This window comes from Myotis myotis, unplaced genomic scaffold, assembly GCF_014108235.1.
Source record: "Myotis myotis isolate mMyoMyo1 unplaced genomic scaffold, mMyoMyo1.p scaffold_m19_p_14, whole genome shotgun sequence".
Taxonomy (NCBI): domain Eukaryota; kingdom Metazoa; phylum Chordata; class Mammalia; order Chiroptera; family Vespertilionidae; genus Myotis; species Myotis myotis.
This window is the reverse complement of record NW_023416318.1, coordinates 41,313,149-41,333,773: the sequence shown is the minus strand read 5'-3', so window position 1 is coordinate 41,333,773 and position 20,625 is coordinate 41,313,149. Positions and strand designations below refer to the sequence as shown.

The 20,625-nt window shown below is 39.7% G+C and overlaps 2 protein-coding genes across 17 annotated transcripts in view; both read left to right on the top strand.

Annotated features, from left to right (window-relative positions):
* The window catches only part of LCLAT1 (lysocardiolipin acyltransferase 1), a 129,789-nt gene that overhangs the window by 52,321 nt on the left and 56,843 nt on the right, over nucleotides 1-20,625 (top strand). For 8 of the 16 annotated variants that reach the window (XR_004971894.1, XM_036334977.1, XM_036334962.1 and 5 more), the window contains one exon: nucleotides 5,027-5,225. The exons of 6 other annotated variants lie outside the window; for them this stretch is intronic. Coding sequence is in view for 9 of the 10 variants with exons in the window: in XM_036334962.1 (XP_036190855.1) it covers nucleotides 5,027-5,225 (199 nt within the window). In the remaining variant the exon portion in view is untranslated. Of the gene's footprint in view, nucleotides 1-2,298; nucleotides 2,404-5,026; nucleotides 5,226-20,625 lie in introns of all 16 variants that reach the window. 2 more of the 16 variants (XM_036334975.1, XM_036334974.1) reach the window with 1 other exon arrangement.
* LOC118669377 (integrin beta-1-binding protein 1-like) lies at nucleotides 8,325-12,656 on the top strand. The gene is made up of 2 exons (XM_036335502.1): nucleotides 8,325-8,393; nucleotides 11,805-12,656. Exons 1-2 carry the CDS (start codon nucleotides 8,325-8,327, stop codon nucleotides 12,456-12,458), a joined length of 723 nt encoding a protein of 240 aa, XP_036191395.1. The 3' UTR covers nucleotides 12,459-12,656.

The following is a 20,625-nucleotide window of genomic DNA, read 5'->3' as shown; positions in this document are numbered from 1 at the left end:
GATTTTCAAATGTAATTTCATCTCTTCCTTACTTTTGCCTTATTACCTGATTCGAGAACTTAACATATAGGCACGATTCAACTACCACCATAGTATTATATTGGTATGTATTTGAAAAACTTCTATTACCCAGATGTTTAACTCAGTGCCTTGCTCACTGGTAATAGCCTATCAGGCGGAGAATCTTCCAGTTAAGAAATTTATTGACATCAGGTAGGTTACAGAAAACTGATGTTATAGTTTTGAGATAGATACATCTCTGTTCAAAGAAATGGAGAAAAACTGTCAAGGTGTCTTTTATGACTGTTTATTTCATATTTTTATAAGGTACTAAAGGAGTTTTTATTTTGAAGCAAATAGGTCATTTTTTTATCTAGGAGAAATTTAGTAATTTCCCACCATAGTAGGTATACTTTATTTTAAGCAATCCCAAACAGTTAAAAATAAGTTTTTACTAAAAATAAATTAGGATAAATGCACTTAGACTAATTATTGTTCACAGAAATAATAATCACATTGGAATGATAAATGAGAGCATAGGACATGGCAAAATCTATTCTGTGATCATGAGGGGAACCTCTCCTTGTAATGTTTTATACATGGTGGAACTCTTAGAGGTAGTAAATAGTGGTACATAAAAGATCCTCAGTAATTGCTCCTATATTTCTAATTCTAGGAGAAATATTCGCCCAATTAGGTAAAAGTCATGAGAGTTGTAGTTCTTATTTCAACAGAAGAAATACAGCATTATAAAATTTTACAAGATTAGTTTCTTATTGCTGAAGAAATAGTGCAAATATGAAATAGAAATAGTACAAATATGAGAACAGTGTCTTTTTGTTTTAGCATTTAATCTGGATTATTTGAATTCTGGAGTCCTTTATACACTTTACAGCTATATCTTTGTGTCATGTAGTTGTTATTCTTCTGCCTTGCAGGAGCTGAAAATAATGTTGACTGGATATGTCTTGTCTGGTATTAAAAATGATTAATGTGAGCTTGAGATCTAAGCTGCCTAAAAGGTTATATAGAACTTTCAGGCACATTCTGATAGAGTGCTAGATGGTAAGAGAGAAAATGTCATTGATATGCTCCTGGACAAATAGTCTGGAATTGTTTATTTTGACATTTTTCATAATTAAAAGCAAAATATTGTTTTTGGGATCCATAGAAAACATATGTTAGAAATTGCACATAAAAGGTTAGAGTTGAGGTTTTGAGTTTATAGGCTTAAAATGTGAAACTCTTTTCTATAATACGACACAATTAATAGTCAGCTTCCTCTTTCTAACCAGTTAAGGAAAGGATATCCTGCATTTCAGTTCTTTGCAAAGCAGCGGGGAGCTGATTCAAATTAACCTTGGATGGCGAAGTCACACATATACTCTTGGCCAACACATACAATTTAGTGATTCATTTTGGTAGTTGATGGTCCTTTATATTTACAAGTAGAAAAAGAGATATTTCTTACTATGGGTCCAAGCCTAGAAGTCTCTGCCATGATTCTCTCTACTGAAGTCTTCCACATAGGGACTTAACTTCCCAGAGACTTCGGAGTTATAATTATTTGAGTGCTTATGGACCGTTTTGAAAATCTGATGAAACTATAGGCATTTTGCCTAGCAACATACCTGTGTACAGTTTCAAGAGGGTACATCTTTATTGACCTCTTGAAGGCCATCCTTCTAGAGTTTAATGAATGCCAGGTTAAATACCTAGGCCCTAATGTGAATCTTAGTCAAGGGAAAGTGACTTAATGGGGACCTGTGGGATAACTATAGCTGTGTTAGCTCAAATGATCTTTTGTTTTTGTTAATTCTCGCCTGAGGATATGGTTTTCATTGCTTTTCAGAGAGAGTGGAAGGGAGAGGGAGAGAGACACATCTACTGGTTGCCTTATGCACCCTGGGTTGTGGGGTAGGGAGTGAACCCCATAACCCAGGTACTTGCTCTTGACCAGGAATTGAGTCCATGACCCTTTGGTTTGCAGGCTGATGTTCTAACCACTGAGAAACACCTGCCAGGGCTGACCTTTTTTTTTTTTTTTTAATTCTGTTAAGATCTTAACACTGTACTTTTTGGACATATAACATTTCTAACATTATTTTTCCTTTAGCTAACATTTAACCTTTTTAAGAAAATCCTATTTATTCTTATGTTGAAGTCCTAGTGTTGTTTTGTATCGTATTCTTTAAAAAAGTAGCTTTTTGTATGAAATGTAGCAAACATACTGAAAAGTTAATAAAACATAAACACACACAGTTTAATAAATAATTTTAAAGTATAACTGTTAACCAGGTCATGAAGTAAAGCATTGCTAGCCCTCCAGCAAGCTACCTACCTAGCTTCCCAAGCACAACACCCTCCTACCTGATAGAAGTAGCCACTAACCTGACTAGAAAGGTAGTTATTTCCTTGCTGTTTATACTTTTACTACCCATCTATTTACCCCTAAAATTTCTTAGTTCCTGTCTGTTTTAGAAAGTTTTATGTATGAACACTTATTGTATGTATTATTTGTTTCCTTCTGTTTCTCAACATTATGCTTGTGTGTTAACCATATTATTGTTACGGTACTTCATTTATTTTCATATTGTATTAGAGGCCCGGTGCACAAAATTTGTGCCCGGCCTGCACCCTCTCCAATCTGGGACCCCTTGAGGGATGTCCAACTGCTGGTTTAGGCCCGATCCGGCAGTCGGACATCCCTCTCACAAGCCAGGACTTCTGGCTCCCAACCGCTCGCCTGCCTGCCTGCCTGATTGCCCCTACCTCCTTCTGTCTGCCAGCCTGATCACCCCCTAACCACTCCCCTGCCAGCCTGATCAACACCTAACTACCCCCCTGCCAGCCCAGTCACCCCTAACTGCCCTCCCATGCCAACCTTGTCGTCCCTAATTGCCCTCCCCTGCCAGCCTGATCGCCCCCAACTGCCCTCCCCTGCCAACCCGGTTCCCCCAACTGCCCTCCCCTGCTGGCCTGGTTGCCCCTAATTGCCATCCCCTGCCGGCCTGGTAACCCCCAACTGCCCTCCCTCCCTTGCAGGCCCGGTCATCCCCAACTGCCCTCTCCTGCCGGCCCAGTCGCCCCCAACATCCCTCACCTGCTGGTCTGGTTGCCCCTAACTGCCCTCCCCTGCCGGCCTGGTCCCCCCAAACTGCCCTCCCCTGCCAGCCATCTTGTGGTGGCCATCTTTGTGCTAGGGTGTGATGGTCAATTTGCATATTACCTCTTTATTATATAGGATTATATTCCATTTTATGACTGCACCATAATACATTTGATACAGTTTGATCAAAGTTTTCATGATATTGCCAAGGAACTTTTTATTTTCTTATCTGCATAGGACCAGTTTTCTCTCCATTAATAGGGAAGTCAAATAATAGTAAAGTCAAATATTAGCTAGTAAATTTATTACATGTAGATTATTTGAAAATTTAAATGGGGACTAAAATCAGTAATTAGGTTTTCTTATCACCTGTTGTGTCTCTTTCAAAAACTCCAGTCTATAGTATAGTATACTTTTCTACTAAATATTTTATACCTACTATATGCTGGCCATCAGAAAAGTTAATTAAAATATACAGCAACTATTTGAGTATTTTCTGTGTGCAGGAATGACTGGTCACTATGACGCGCACTGACCACCAGGGGGCAGACACTCAGTGCAGGAGCTGCCCCGGTGGTCATTGCGCTCCCACAGGAGGAGTGCCACTCAGCTAGAAGCCGGGCTCAAAGCTGGTGAGCACAGCAGTGGTGGCGGAAACCTCTCCCACCTCCACGACAGTGCTAAGGATGTCCAGCCTAAGCCATCAGTCAGACATCCCCTGAGGACTCCCGGACTGCGAGAGGGTACAGGCTGGGCTGAGGGTACCCTCTCCCCAATCCCAGCACAAGAATTTTGTGCACTGGGCCTCTGGTTGTTTAATAACATGCTCTTTAGCCTCCAAGTGTTTGAATTGTTTTGATTGTTTTTACTGTAGTTTATTTCTAATATTATGCCATTGTGATCTGGGAATATGCTTGATATGATTTTAATCTTCTTGAATTTGAAGAGACTTTTCTGAAAATGTCCCATGTGCACTTGAGAAGAACGCATATTCTGTAGCTTTGGGGTGAAATGTTCTAAAGATGTCGATTAAGTCTATCTGATTTAGTGAGTCGTTTAGGATTGCTGATTTTTAAAAAAATATATTTTATTGATATTTTTTACAGAGAGAAAGGGAGAGGGATAGAGAGTTAGAAACATTGATGAGAGAGAAACATCAATCAACTGCCTCCTGCACACTTCCTACTGGGGATGTGCCCGCAATCAAGGTACATGCCCTTGGCCAGAATTGAGCCTGGGACCCTTTGGTCCACAGGCCAACGCTTTATCCACTGAGCCAAACCGGTAGGGCTCTTTGCTGATTTTTTGTCTAGAGCAGGGGTCCTCAAACTTTTTAAACAGGGGGCCAGTTCACTGTCCCTCAGACCGTTGGAGAGCCGGACTATAGTTTAAAAAAAAAACTATGAACAAAGTCCTATGCACACTGCACATATCTTATTTTGAAGTAAAAAAACAAAATGGGAACAAATACAATATTTGTATTTGCATGTGGCCTGCGGGCCGTAGTTTGAGGACCCCTGGGATAGAGGATTTATCCAGTGATGTCAAGAGGTATTAAAATCCCCTACTATGATTGTGTTGCTGTCGGTCTCTCCCTTGATATCTTCCAGAAGTTTTTTTTATGTATTTGGGTGCTTCTGCATCGGGTGCCTATATATTTACCAGAGTTATATCCTCTTATTGTATCCATCCCTTTAGTATTATGAAATGGCCTTCCTTCTCTTGTTATGGCCTTCACTTTGAGGAAACTTACCCCAGGAAAGTTAGCATTTTTTAGTTAGGAAACTGCCAGAAACTTAAAATTAGTAAAACTAAAAATAGAATTGGTGTCTTCATATTCTCATTCTTCTGGATCAATATAGAAGATTCATGGGAAACCATAACTTTAATTTGTTATGTGTTTTGTTTTTGCCATAGGCATTGCTGGAAACCTTATTTGGTGTAAAAGTGATTATAACAGGGGATGCATTTGTTCCTGGAGAAAGAAGTGTTATTATCATGAATCATCGGACAAGAATGGACTGGATGTTCCTGTGGAATTGTTTGATGAGATACAGCTACCTCAGGTTGGAGAAGGTGTGCCTCAAAGCCAGTCTCAAAAGTGTTCCTGGATTCGGTAGGTTATTCACAAATTAAGTTGTTCATTTTATATGGGATGGATGTACCCACCTAAAAAAGAATAACTTACTGAATAAACTCCACTGATGCATTAAAGCCATTCCCATTGTTTCTTAGTGGATCAGAACAGATTACTTTATTTGAATCCTGTTTTGAAACATTTTATGTAGAAAGAGATAATAAAATTGTTTTCAAGAAAGTAGATATGGTTCCAGAGGGACCAACAGTAACTTTTTTATTTTTTAAAACCTCACTTTAGGACATATTTAATTTTGAGAGAGAGAGAGAGAGGGAGAGAGAGAGAAACATTGATTCATTGAGAGAGAGAGAGAGAGAGAGAGAGAGAGAGAAAGAGAGAGAAACATTGATTCTTTGCCTCTTGTATATGCTCAGACCAGGTATCGAACCACCAACCTTTGAGTGTCTGGAACAAGCCACACCAGCCAGAATGATAGTTCAGTAACTTTTTATTGCATGTCATGCTTGTGGTAATTTAGGCCAGAAACTGGCTTGTGCTGATGAGGTAAATGCAAATTGAATACCCATTGATTTTAAGCATTATATGAAGTACTGGTATTTTCTTTTTATATATTTATTTTTCAATTACAGTTGACATATAATATTACTAGTTTAAGGTGTACAACATAGTGATTAGACACTTATATAACTTATGAAGTGATTGCCCTGATGAGTCCAGTATCCACCTGACACCACAAGTTATTACAATACTATTGACTATATTCCCTATGCTGTACATTATAGACCTGTGCCTGAATTTGCCGGGAGCCGGTCCATGCTTGCTGTTTCAAGGGACCTGGCATATATGGCATACTGTTCTTAATATGTTTGCTCACCTTCTTGGCACTATGTGTTTTAACCAAGGTCTCTGAGAAAGGTTATTTCCCCAGGTAGGGATTTTCCCCTGAAGTTAGGGAGGGAATAAAACCTCTTAACTAAGTGCCAGGCGGGTAATTAATCACTTTAACTACGAACAATCGTGCTTAAGCTACATAATCTTTTTTTTTTTTTTTTTTTTTAGTTTTTTTTTTTTTTTATTGCTTAAAGTATTACAAAGGGTATTACATATGTGTCCATTTTATCCCCCCGCCCTAGATAGTCCCCTAGCCTCCCCTATCCCCCAATGTCTTATGTCCACTGGTTATGCTTCTATGCATGCATACAAGTCCTTTAGTTGATCTCTTACCCCCCTACCTCCTGCCCCGCAACCCTCCCCGGCCTTCCTGCTGCAGTTTGACAATCTGTTTGAGGCAGCTCTGCCTCTGTATCTATTATTGTTCAAAAGTTTATAATGGTCTCTATTATCCATGAATGAGTGAGATCATGTGGTATTTTTCCTTCATTGACTGGCTTATTTCACTTAGCATAATGCTCTCCAGTTCCATCCATGACGTTGCAAATGGTAAGAGTTCCTTCCTTTTTAGAGCAGCATAGTATTCCATCGTGTAGATGTACCACAGTTTTCTAATCCATTCATCTACTGATGGGCATTTAGGCTGTTTCCAGATCTTAGCTATGGTGAATTGTGCTGCTATGAACATAGGGGTGCATATATCCTTTCTGATTGGTGTTTCTGGTTTCTTGGGATATATTCCTAGCAGTGGGATCACAGGGTCAAATGGGAGTTCCATTTTCAGTTTTTTAAGGAAACTCCATACTGTCTTCCATAGTGGCTGCACCAGTCTGCATTCCCACCAGCAGTGCACAAGTGTTCCTTTTTCTCCACATCCTCTCCAGCACTTGTCGTTTGTTGATTTGTTGATGATAGCCAGTCTGACAGGTGTGAGATGGTATCTCATTGTTGTTTTGATTTGCATCTCTCGGATGATTAGTGACTTTGAGCATGTTTTCATATGTCTCTTGGTTAAGCTACATAATCTTTACTCCCTGGAATGAAGATAAGAAACGCCCTAACCTTTGTAATAGAGACTGATAGGATTGAATCAACTGGTATAAATACAGATGCAACAAGACAGCAAGACACAGAACTTAGAACTCAGAACTTAGAATACAGAGCTTAGAACACAGAACTTAGAATACGGAACCAAGAGAGACAGAACCTAGGCACAGAACCTACACAGAACGTTCTCTAGAGACAGAAGAACTTTGCTGGAGAGAACATGGCAAAAGATCCTGGACTGAACCTGACTACAGAAATTGGCAAGAGAACCTGACTAGAACCTGATGACTGAACCTGGCTGGAGAACCTAGCGAGGGAACATGGCTACAGAACCTGGCTGGAGAACCTAGCAAGAGAACATGGACACAGAACCTGGCTGGAGATCCTAAGCAGAACTTCGCTGGAGATCCAGACCAGAACTTGGCTGGAGATCCTGGCTAGGCTGCTGATCAACTGAACGCTGTCTCCGTGTCCTTCCTTCTTCGCCGACTCCATCCACACCTTTGGGGACCCCTGGACCTGCTGGGGTTGGACCCCGGCATGAATTTGTTTCTGTATTGTTGTTCATTTATTTTTTAGATTCCACATATTAGTGAAATCGTATGGTATTTTCTTTTTCACATAGCCTCTCTAGGTCCATCCATTTTGTCACAAATTACATTCTTTTTTTATGGTTGATTCATATTCATATATATATACCACCTCTTTATCCATTCATCTATAGATGGACACTCATGTTGTGTCCATATTTTGACTATTGTAAATAATGCTGCATATATCTTTTCAATTAGTGTTTTAAATTTCTTTGGACAAATACCTAGCAGTGGAATTGCTGGGTCATATGGTAGTCTATTTCTAACTTTTACAATAGCCAAAACATGTAAACAACTTAATTGTGAATTGATAGATGAATTGATAAGTAAAAGTGGAATATAGGATATATTTAGCCATAAAAAATATCCTCACAATATAGGATATTATTTAGCCATAAAAAATAATTAAATCCTGCCATTTGTGACAATATGGATAGACATAGAGGGCGTTAGGGAAGTTAGTCAGAGAAAAACAAATACATATGATCTTATATGTGAAGTTAAACAAAAAAACACCATAGTAAACTCATAGATGCAGAGAACATATTGGTGGTTGCCAGAGGCCAGGGGTTAAAGGGTAGGCAAAATGGGTGAAAGTGGTAAAAAAGCACAAACTTCTAATCATAATAAAGAACTGGGAATAATGTACAGCATGGTGACTATAATTGATAATGCCATACTCTATACTTGAAAATTACTGAGCTAGTGGATCTTACACATTTTCATTATAAGAAAAGAAAAAAATTTGTAACTGTGTTGTGTGATGATAGATGTTAGACATATTGTGGTGATAATTTCACTATATACCAGTGATTTTTCAGCCAGTGTGCTGCAAGAATGTTTAAAACATGCAGCACCTGATTATTTAGTCAGGGACATTGACCTCTTTTTCCTTAGATTGTCAAATAAAAAAAATGTCAACACAATAGCTGTCTGGTGTGAATGAACCAAAATTATTCCTATTTTTTGTCAAATCGGCAAAAAATATATTTTTTGGTGTGCTGCAGGATTTTAGTAATTAGTTTATGTGTGCCATGAGATGAAAAAGCTTGAAAATCACTGCTATATACACATACGGGGTGGGCAAAAGTAGGTTTTTAATATGAAACAGTTTTTCTTAATATTATTTTCCATACAACCAAACTATAAACCTACCTTTGCCCACCCGTATATGGAATTATTTTGTCATATACCTGAAATTAATACCACATCAAATTACATCTCAATTTTTAAGAAGTTGTACTGCTTTATTGGATAGTTGTGAGGATTAAATTAAACGCCAATAGAGTATTATTTGCTGCTGCCTTTTTTTTTTTCCTGTAGTTCCATCTGGAACATTCACTTCTTACCTTACAGAGATTCATATTAGACCTCTGATTTTTCCAGTGCCACACAGACCCATATTCTCTTTTCCTGATCACTTCATCTTTATTTCCACCTACTCTGCACTGCTATAGCCATTTTTATCATTGCAAACCTGTCTCTCCTCTTGCCTGTGTTCCTATGTAAGTCTGTCATTCTTAGCTTTTCCATTTCCCTATTTTCTTTTCTCACATGAGTTATAAGCTTCTTGCATATTGTATCTTACATATTGTAGGCTCTTAAATATTTGCAGACTTAATAGGATTTCATGAAAATGCAAACCATTAATGAGAACAGATTTTGGATTGGAGAGAAACAAGATTTTAGTATTTCTATAGTGACTAGAGCAAAGTAAATTAAGCAGGGCAAAGTGTAGGCAGCAAACAACAAACCCAAAACAAAACTCATTTGCAAATGAGAGTATTACAGTTGGAATTTGCAGGAGGAAATGAAAGAAAGGGAAAAGAATGAATGCATCTTAGTGGTCACAGCTATGTCTGGCTTCAGACTATGCTAGATTTAGCTTGTTGACAATTTGGCATGACTTTAGGGAGTATTTAATATTGCTTTTTATAATTATTTTTAAACAAATGTGTGCTTACCAGATGTCTGGAATATAATGACTAAAGGAAAATAATATTTTGTATCTATAGTGCCAGGTTGAAGAATGTGTGAGTTGGGAATTTGAAAGTTCTTTTCTTAAAGTTCTTTTCTTAAAGTTTAAAAGTAGTTCTTTTCTTAAAGTATAAAAGTAACAGACTTATGCAGCAAGCCAGGAAAGAAATCATTAAAAGTGTTTAGATTCTAGGTCAAGTAACAAAGAGTTTGGGTACATTAACGAAACTGTTTAGAGTTTGCTAAGATATATGCAATTAGATTTTAAGAAAAAATGTCCTATGGTTAGATATCTACTGTTTCTAATGGTGATGCACACATAGATTCTAATGTTTAACCAACTTGAAACCACTTAGCAAAATCTAATGAAATGAAAAATTAAACCCAAAGGTGGCATAAAAAGTCCATTTGTGGTGAGTTTGTACCAGGAAATGCATGTATCATTTGTGCCCACCCAGCTCATGCTTCTTGCTTTTTCTGGATCATTAATTAATCACACTAGAGTAGCAGAAGAGTTTGAGGCTTTTAGAAAGCATAAAGTGGTAAAGAGATTGTGATTTAAAAAGTGGCCACATCATGTATTAAACTAAACATCTCCCTGACAAAGTAAATTGTTGTGTAACTCAATTCTAAAACTGCAACATAATGTAATGGTGAAAGCTAGGAAAGTCATCAACTCTGAAATATATCTAGGGTGTTTGGAATGAGATCAGGGAGAAGTCAGAAGCGACAGGTCAGAAGCGACAGTCAGAAGCGCCTCTGCGAATCTCATTTTGTTAAAGGCATCCAGAGCCTGTGAGTGTGTGCATGTTCAGAAGGTCCTATTGTGTTTGCTTTAGCAGGATATTTTAAACTGGGTAGGAGGCTATTCATAAGTTCAGTCTGCTAAAATATTAAAAACTTCTTGGTCAAATTTGATTTACAGAAATAACTGAAAATTTATTTTAAATGCCTTTGGTGTTTTATAAGCACTCTCTTTTTAAAGATCATGAGTAAAAAACCAGTTGGTTCAGATCTGTTGTATACTTTGCCAGGGCACTGGAGAAACAATGATAGAGCCTCTTGCTATTAAACATGAAAATGCTGCAACACAGGGTCCATATGCTGACTGGAAAGATAATCCATTTTGTGTGGTCAAATTTGCAGTTTTAACTGTATTTCATGAATGTATTTATAAGTGTTAGTAATGTATAAATTTAAAGATGTCATTGCTTATTTAAGAAGTACTAAATTTATTGAAGCACCTTAAATTTATTATTTATCATGTATCAAGTACAAAGAATGAATGTTTCTCTATTTGAGATATTTACAGTTCATAATACCGGACTTTATCTCCCATGAGAAATAAAACTCTCCCGCTTCTACCCAGCTTCCTCCTACTTAAAATGGATATTCATTAAAACTAGAACTATCTTTAAGCTATGAAGGTCTTTGACTTCACCCAATTTGGTGGACCCTTTTTTTTTTTTAATTAAATCTTTATTGTTCAGATTATTACAGTTGTTCCTCTTTTTTCCCGCCATAGCTCCCCTCCACCCGGTTCCCACCCTACCCTCTGCCCTTACCCCCTCTACTGTCCTCATCCATAGGTGTATGATTTTTGTCCAGTCTCTTCCCGCACCCCCCGCACCCCTTTCCCTCCCAAGAATAGTCAGTACATTCCCTTTCTATGCCCCGATTCTATTATATTCACCAGTTTATTCTGTTCATCAGATTATTTATTCACTTGATTTTTAGATTCACTTGCTGATAGATGTGTATTTGTTGTTCATAATTTGTATCTTTACCTTTTTCTTCTTCTTCTTCCTCTTCTTAAAGGATACCTTTCAGCATTTCATATAATACTGATTTGGTGGTGATGAACTCCTTTAGCTTTTTCTTATCTGTGAAGCTCTTTATCTGACCTTCAATTCTGAATGATAGTTTTGCTGGATAAAGTAATCTTGGTTGTAGGTTCTTGGCATTCATCACTTTGAATATTTCTTGCCACTCCCTTCTGGCCTGCATAGTTTCTGTTGAGAAATCAGCTGACAGTCGTATGGGTACTCCCTTTTAGGTAACTGACTGTTTTTCTCTTGCTGCTTTTAAGATTCTCTCTTTGAGAAGCTGGCGCTGGAATCGGGAGCGGGAGTGGCTGCCCCCACGCGTGGGGGCAGCAAGGCGGTGGGTGTCCGACCGCAGACGACCCCAGGGATGGGCCAGCGGCTGTGAGTCTGTGGACTCCAGCCTTGGGGGCCTTTCTCGGTCCAGCACGGTGGCCAGCCTCGACAAGGACTCCCCCAAAAGCTCAGGACAAAGCAACAACAACTCAGACACCTGTGCGGAATTCCGAATAAGATACGTTGGTGCCATTGAGAAACTGAAACTCTCCAAAGGAAAAAATCTGGAAGGGCCACTGGACCTGCTAAATTATATAGATGTTCCCCAGCAAGATGGGAAGCTGCCTTTCGTTCCCCTGGAGGAAGAAGTGATTATGGGCGTTTCCAAGTACGGCATCAAAGTATCCACACCTGATCAGTATGATGTGCTGCACAGGCACGCCCTCTACCTGATCATCCGGATGGTGTGCTATGACGACGGCCTGCGGGCGGGGAAAAGCCTGCTGGCACTGAAGACCACCGATGCCAGCAACGAGGAAGTCAGCCTGTGGGTGTACCAGTGCAGCAGCCTGGAACAAGCACAGGCCATCTGCAAAGTCCTGTCCACCGCTTTTGACTCCATGCTGATGGCTGAGAAGGTGTGAGTCTGCCACAAGCAGATCCGCATCGCGGGAGGAAGGTTTGGCTTTTTTCTAAACTGGTTTTCAATCTGCAGCGCTGAACTAGCATGAAAGTATGAAGTGACCCCTTGTTCTAGATGTTCTGGGAAGAAAATGCAACGTTTAAAACATCGGCCATTTGTTTTTCTATTAAAATGTGCCTTATTAAAAAAAAAAAAAGATTCTCTCTTTGTCTTTTGCTCTTGGCATTTTAATTATGATGTGTCTTTTTTTTTTTTTTGGCATTTTCTTTCTAATTATGATGTGTCTGGGTGTGGTCCTCTTTGGATTCCTTTTGTTTGCGGTTCTCTGCGCTTCCTGGACTTGTAAGTCTATTTCTTTCACCAGGTAGGGGAAGTTTTCTGTCATTATTTCTTCAAATAGGTTTTCAATATCTTGCTCTCTCTCTTCTTCTGGCAACCCCATAATTCGGATGTTGGTTCGTTTGAAGTTGTCCCAGAGGCTCCTTACACTTTCTTCATATTTTTGGATTCTTTTTTCTTTTTGTTTTTCCGGTTGGATGTTGTTTGCTTCTTCGTATTTCAAATCTTTGACTTGATTCTTGTGATCCTCTAGTCTGCTGTTGGAACTCTGTATAATATTCTTTATTTCAGTCAGTGTATGCTTAATTTCTAGTTGGTCCTTTTTAATATCCTTGAGGGTCTCACCGGATTTCTTGAGGGTCTCACTAAGTTTATCAGCGGTTTCTAGGAAATTCTTGAAAAACCTTATAAGTGTGGTTTTGAACTCTATATCCTGTAGTTTGCTTTCCTCCATTTCTGTCATTTGTGACCTGTTTCTTTGTCTCCTTATTTTTTATGCTTCCTTGTGTTGATAGAGTGGCTTTCTGTGCTAGGTGTCCTATAGGGCCCAGTGGCTCAGCCTCCCCAGTTACCTGGGGTGGATACTCTTGGTGCACCCTTTTGTGGGCTTTGTGCACAGTCTTGTTGTAGTTAAGCCTTGATTGTTGTCGGTATCAGTGGGAGGAATTGCCCTCCAGGCCAGTTGGCTGTGAGAATCAGCTGTGTCTACAGTGGGAGAACTTCTGTGCTGGAGACACTCTTAGGGGCAAGACTTGCTTCAGTGGGGCTTTGGTGCTCACTGAGTCTGCCCCCTGAGTGTGTCCCTTATGGATCTGAGGAGTTGTAATCTGGATGGTCCCACTCTGACCACTGGGTACACTGGCTCTTGGATCTCTAAGGAGGTGCTAATTTAGCCTCTGCCTGAGGCTACCCAGCAGGAGCTATGGAGAAATCTGCAGATTCCTCTTCTTTGTTTGGTGTTTGGAGGTGCTTAGATGAGGCCCAGCTGTGAAGCAATGCAAGCTGCTGTGAGGCCTTGGGCCTTCTTTTGGAAGTTCTGGGTCTCTCTAACCCAGCTGCAGTTTGTTAGGTAATTTTCAGATTGCAAAGGGCCAGGCCTTTCATATGCAAAAGCCTCTGCGCACAGCTTGGGTGGGGCAGGGTCTTAGAGAATCAACAGGGTGGAGCAAACAGCTATGGCTGATCTTCAGTCCTAACCTAAGAGGCCCCAGGTCTCAGTGTCCCCTGGTAATCGCTGCAAGCACCTCTGAGAGAAAGCTGCCCTCGAGTTCCGACCAATGCCAAACAGTCCAGTTTCTCCCCGTATGAGTCTGGGTCCCCAGAGACTCGCCTGGAACTGGAGTTCAGAGCCGTTGGGAGCTTGAGACTCCCCCCCGATTGAAAAAGACAACTGCGCCCTCAGTTGCCAGCCCTTTTCACGTGTGCCTCCGTACCTCTGTACTTTTACTTCCTCACCTCCTCTGAGTCTCAGTGTGCTTTTCTCTTTCCTTCTAGTTGTAGAATTTCCACTCAGCCAGCCTTCCAGTGGTTCTGGATGATGTCCGTTTTGTCTTTTAGTTGTATTTTTTAAGTAGTTGTGCGAGGCAGCAATTTCTGGTGTTTACCTATGCTGCCATCTTGGTTTCTCCTTGGTGGACCCTTTTTTAAAAAAATTTTATGCTGCTCTCCTGCTTTACAACTCAGAAAAATAAGACCAATATATTTCTGATTTGGAGAAAACTCTCCACAAGACTCTGTATCAGTAACACTTCATCCTGTCAGTTTCTTTAGTGTAACCAATGTATCGGTTTTGTCACTTACATTAGGTAAATGATCCTCATCACCAACTAACAACTGCTTGGGCCTTTCTGGAAGGACTCTCTACAGCAAGCATATTTGAATGCTTAAAATGAATCTCTGATACACACATCCCAAACTGAGGATGAAATCACCCGATACTGCCTTTTCAGCCTCCTGTTGGCCAATCTCCCAAAGGGACTTAATGTGGAGAGCCTGGCAGGCGGCTCTAGGGAAGATTTTCCTCCTTACTAAGATGAAAGGTTGATTGAAGGGCTGGTGTGCTCCTTTCCTGCTTTGGTATGTTATTGTGAGAGTACATCATACTTGGAGCTGCTGCAACCGTCTTGAGCCCAAGAGGATGGCAGATTAGAAAGGGAGAGCCTGGCGTCTGAACCAGCCTTGGGGCCAGACTTAATTTTATGTGAGAAACATAAGACCAGATTGTTTGTATGACTTTCATATGGTATTCTGTTATTTATAGCCAAAAGCATTCTGTTATAACTTGCTTTCCCCATTTCACCAATCTATAAGGAAAAGTATCTCATGATTGATGTACTCATTCAGTAAATTTTATAAATGCTTATGAGTCAAGATTTTAATGAAAACTGTCAAATGAAATATAATAGACAGTATATAAACATGATTTAGTTTTATGGCTGAATATCCCATACACATCTCTGTGTATTTTCAGATATGTAACAGAGATCAGTTTCATCTTAACAAGTCTACTGCTAGGTGAAAAATAAGTTCTTAAATTTATTGATTTTGCAGTTTCAGTTGCCAGAGTTGTTTGGCTGAGATGAGTTTGATGATTTTTTTTTTCCAGAGAAGGAAACACATTGGGCACTATCGTTCAGTTCAGCTAAATCATGTGCCAGGCAGTATACCAGGATTATACTTCTTTCTAGGATTACATTGAGATCTAAGTAATTTAAATGAAGCTTCTGTTTTGAATGTGTTAGCTGCCTTCCTAACAAATCTCAAGCCCTAAGCTGTGTGGAAGTTGACAGTTTCTTCGACTGAGAGAAATGGCTCTAGATTTTAAGGTTATCCAATCAGTCACTTACTGAAGTCACTTTAGTATCTCTAAATTATAATGGCATTTTAAAAGAGAAAGCAACATTGCAAAACTGGGGAAAACTGAATTAGCTGTTGTATTTATTATATATGTCATTTTCTCTTGGTACAAGAATCTTGTATTTTCCCTGCCCCAGTCCTAGGCTCAGCATTTCTCTAAGGAAGCCTAGTTCCTTTTATTAAAAACTAGAGGCCCAGCGCACAAAATCGTGCGGGTAGGGCCCCTAGGGCCTAGCCTCCTGCAATCAGGGTCCTCTTCTGCCTGTTCGCCAGCCCGCCAGTGGGCTGTCAGGTCTTGGGATCACCAACTCATCCCCAGCTGCTCCGGGGCGCAGGCCTGTGGGAAAGCAGGCACTGGCGACTTCACCTCCATGCGCATGCGCCGGCAGGCAGCTGATGGAATGCGCTGCCTGCTTGGGGCTGCTCACATGGGCGCCACTGCCGCTGCTGTGGGGCTTGAGGCATTGATGGAAGCTGCGGGGTGCGCCTGTGACCTACCCATCCCAGTGTGAGTGGCCCCAAGTAGGCAGCGCATTTCAATCAGTGGCCTGCCGGGTGCACGCGCATGGAGGTAAAGTCGCCGGTGCCTGCTTTCCCGCAGGCCTGTGCCCCTGAGCAGCCGGGGATGAGCTGATGATCCCAACAGCCTGACAGCCAGCCTGGCCCTCCTGCCAACCACCCCGATTTCCATGTTCACCATCGCTGATCCATCGAAGCCTGCAGACCCGGGGCAGGGACCAAGAGGTCAGCCATTCAGCCCGCTCACCAGTCCTCAGTCCTGCCCCGCCCTGCTCACGGGCCGGGGAGGAGGGACCGAAAGGTGCTCGATGCACCTCATGGTGACCGGTCCTTTGGTTGTCACGGACACTGGCTTTATATATATATATATATAGATGGTATTAGGGGAACTTCCAGTCAAGATGGTGAAGTGGGTAAACACTGCTCGCCGCCTCCTTTATAAAAATTGCAACTAAATTATAAACATCCATCATAAGAACCACCTGAAGACTAACTGAACAAAAGTCCTATAACTAAGATGTAAAGAAGAATCCACATTGAGAAGGGTAGAAGAGAGGTGGAGAAGTGGAACATCAGGTCCCACACCCATGGTGTGGCAATTGAGAGTCAGGAGGGACATCTCGGCTGCGAAAGTGTCACCAGTGAATGAGAGATCCAGCCGTGGGCAAACTACGGCCCGCGGGCTGGATCCAGCCCGTTTGAAATGAATAAAACTAAAAGAAAAAAAGACTGTACCCTTTTATGTAATGATGTTTACTTTGAATTTATATTAGTTCACACAAACACTCCATCCATGCTTTTGTTCCGGGCCTCCGGTCCAGTTTAAGAACCCATTGTGGCCCTCGAGTCAAAACCTTTGCCCACCCCTAGCCCCACATGAGGTTCCCCCAGCCCAGGGTTCCAGTGTCAGGAAGAGGAATCCTTATAACATCTGCCTGTGAAAACAGCAGGGATTATATCCCAGAGAGATGGAGGGCTTTTAATGACCTAGACACTCCTCTTGGGCTGCACATGGACTCACTTGCTCTAACCCCCAATATAGGGGCAGCAACTCACAAAGCACCAGGGACATAGAGGGAGGAACTTAATAGACTAGTTTCAGGGTGAGGGCTGTAGGGGCAGCTTTCTCCAGACAGAAGTACTGGCAGTAGCCACTGCTGAACTCTCTTCCCTCCCAACCTACCAGTGACACATGGGTGCTAAATCTGAACTCTCCAATAATGAGCTATCAGAAAGAGAAATTAAGAAAATAATTTCATTTACAATTGCATCAAAAAGAATAAAACACCTAGGAATAAATTTAACCAAACAGGTAAAAGACCTGCAGTTGGAAAACTATAAGATTAAAGCAGGTACAAATAAATGGAAGGATATACTGTGCTCATGGAAAGAAATAATTAATATTGTTAATCCCTAAAGCAAGCTATAGATAGATTCAATGGCTGTTTTCACAGAAATAGAACAAATAATCCTTAAATTTAAAACCACAAAAGATCCTGAATAGCCAAAGCAGTCTTGAGAAAGAATAACAAAGGTGGAAGTATAATGCTACCCGATTTCAAATTATACTATAGTACTGAAAACAACATGGTACTAGCATAAAAATAGATCAATGGAACAGAATAAAGAACCCAGAAATAAACCCATGTGATGTTGAGAAAACCAGATACATACATGCAAAAAAAAAAGAAAAAAGAAACTGATCACTTTTTTATACATATACAAGAATAAACTCAAAATGGATTAAAGACTTAAATTAAGTCCTGTAACCATAAAACTCCAGAAGAAAATAGGCAACAAGTTCTTTGACATTGGTCTTAAATTTTTTTTTGGAAGGGGTGGTATGTTTCCTTAGACAATTGGGGGAGGGAGGGGTGGAAATAAATGGGACTAAGTCAAACTAAAAGTGTTTGCACAGCAGAGGGAACCATCAACAAAATGAAAAGATAATCCACTGAATGAAAGGAAGAAGATATTTGCCAGTGATACATCCTTTAAAGGGTTAATATAAAAAAAAGTAAGGATATTACAAGTTAACACCAAAAAAACCCCCCAAAAATCTGATTTTTAAAATGGGCAGAGGACCTGAACAGACATTTTTCCCAACGGGACATACAGATGGCCAATAGACATATAAAAAGATGCTCATCAGGAAAATGCAAATTAAAACCACAATGAGATATCATCACACACTTGTCAGAATGCTATCATCTATAAATCAACAAACAAGTGTTAGAGAGGATGTAGGGAAAATGGAATCCTCATGCACTGTTAATAGGAATGCAGATTGGTGCAGCCACTGTGGAAAAGAGTATGGATGTTCCTCAAAAAATTAGAAATAGACTACCATGTGACCCAGCAATTCCACCACTAGTATTATCCAAAGAAATCCAAAATACTAATCAAAAAGATATATGCACACCTATATTCATTGCAGCATTATTTACAATAGCCACGATATGGAAGCAGCCTAAGTGTCCATCTGTAGCTGAATGGATAAAGAAGAGGTAGTGTGTGTACATATATATATATATATATATATAATGGAATATTACTCAGCCATAAAAAAGAATGTAATTTTGCCATTTGTGACAACATGGATGGAGCTAGAGGCTATTATGCTATGTGAAATAAGTCAGAGAAAGACAAATACCGTATGATTTCACTTATATGTGGAATCTAAAAAATAAACTTAATTGATGGTAACCAGATGGGAGAGGGTCCAGGGATGGGTGTGAAAGGTGAAAGGATTAAGAAGTACACATTGGCAGTTATAAAGTCACAGGGAGCTAAAATACAGCATAGGGAAAATAGTCAATAATATTTAATAAGTGTATGGTGCTAGGTGGATCCTGAACTTATTGAGGTGATCACTTTGTAAGTTATATAAATGTCTAATCACTCTGTTTTATACCTGAAACTAATAATATTGTATGTCAAGTGAAAATTAAAATAAATTGAATAAAAACAAAAAGTTACTATGTTAATTAGTATAATGCAAATTAAAGTTTTGGAATATTGAAACAAAAAATAACAATAAAAGCAATGAAAGTGACACCATCAATTGCTAGCAAAAATTAAAAAATGAATAGTACTAGAAACTAAGACTTGGGCTCTGCTTATCCTCTGTATCACTTTCCTGTTACTGCTTGTAATGGAGTGGCTTCAACAGCACATCTTTACTGTCTCACAGTGCTGGAGGTCAGAATTCTGTCTACTTGAGAAGGCAATGCTGATAACGTAAATGGGGCCTTAGAAAGAAGATAGTAGCAATACCACGCCAGCATGCACAGAATCTGTCTTTATCAACTTGCCAGCTCCTAGCCCTTGTCTGAGAAATTGAGGTGATAGAGGGAATGTCCTTTAATGGAAACGTATGGAAAAGTCAAGTTACTAGTATATAGCCTAATTTCAAATGACATGATCAGTTGCACTGTCATTTATCAGCTCACAGACTTATGAAATAAATATCATAAAAATGTACATTTTAAGATTTTAAATGTTAAGAAATATCTGGATATTGCTTTAAACGAATAAAATATGCCTGATGGCAATGAAATGAGAGAGGGGGGGACTTCACGAGGTGTTCCTGTGATATTTATGAAAGGGGGAAAAAATGTTTAAGCTAAAAGCATTAAAAATTCAAAAGCATTAGTGATGTATAAATGGAACACGACAAGGCAGAGGCACCAAGGGGAAGAATCATATCCTCAAAGGAGAGGTCCAAGAGGCTGACTGATTCAGCCATTTGACTTCCCTTTGAGATTCCTGAAACATACAGAGCATTAGAAGAGTTTTATGGCACAGCTCCACAGATCTTGCTACTACTCCCTCCCCTAAGGGAGCAACAGATACCCTCACTTGGATGAAAGAAATACAGTCTGTCTGCCAGTATTGTTCAATGGTAGAACATCCTTTACAAAGACGAAGACAATTCAGAACTGACATTTGAGGAAAATGCACAGCTTTAAAGATAGTCTAGTACTTAAAAAATGCCAAGTTTAGCCTCTAAGGAGTAGCTAAATTCTCTGAGTAAATGATGTCACTATGTTTAATAAGTACCCTTAGAGAGATTCAGGTATATATTGCTGTTTAGTACACTGGTTAAAAACATCAGCTTTGGAGTCAGACTGCCTACATTTGAAACCTGGTGTTACCACTTGGTTAGTTCTTTGAATCTCAAATGTGCCTCAGTTTCCTTATCCATAAAAGAGGGATGATGATTTTACCTAATTCATAAAGCTGTCTTGAGAACTAATTGAATTAAAGAAAAATGCTTAGAACAGTACTAGGCACATGGTAATCATTCAATAAATATTTTTATTAAAGTTGTTAATATGCAAAACGGTTAAAATGCAAAACTGTTGTATTTGCATTAACATTTTTTTGCTATTTGTCCATAAATTTTGGCTACTATTGAAAAAGAACCAAGTGTAAATCTTGAAAATTAAAGA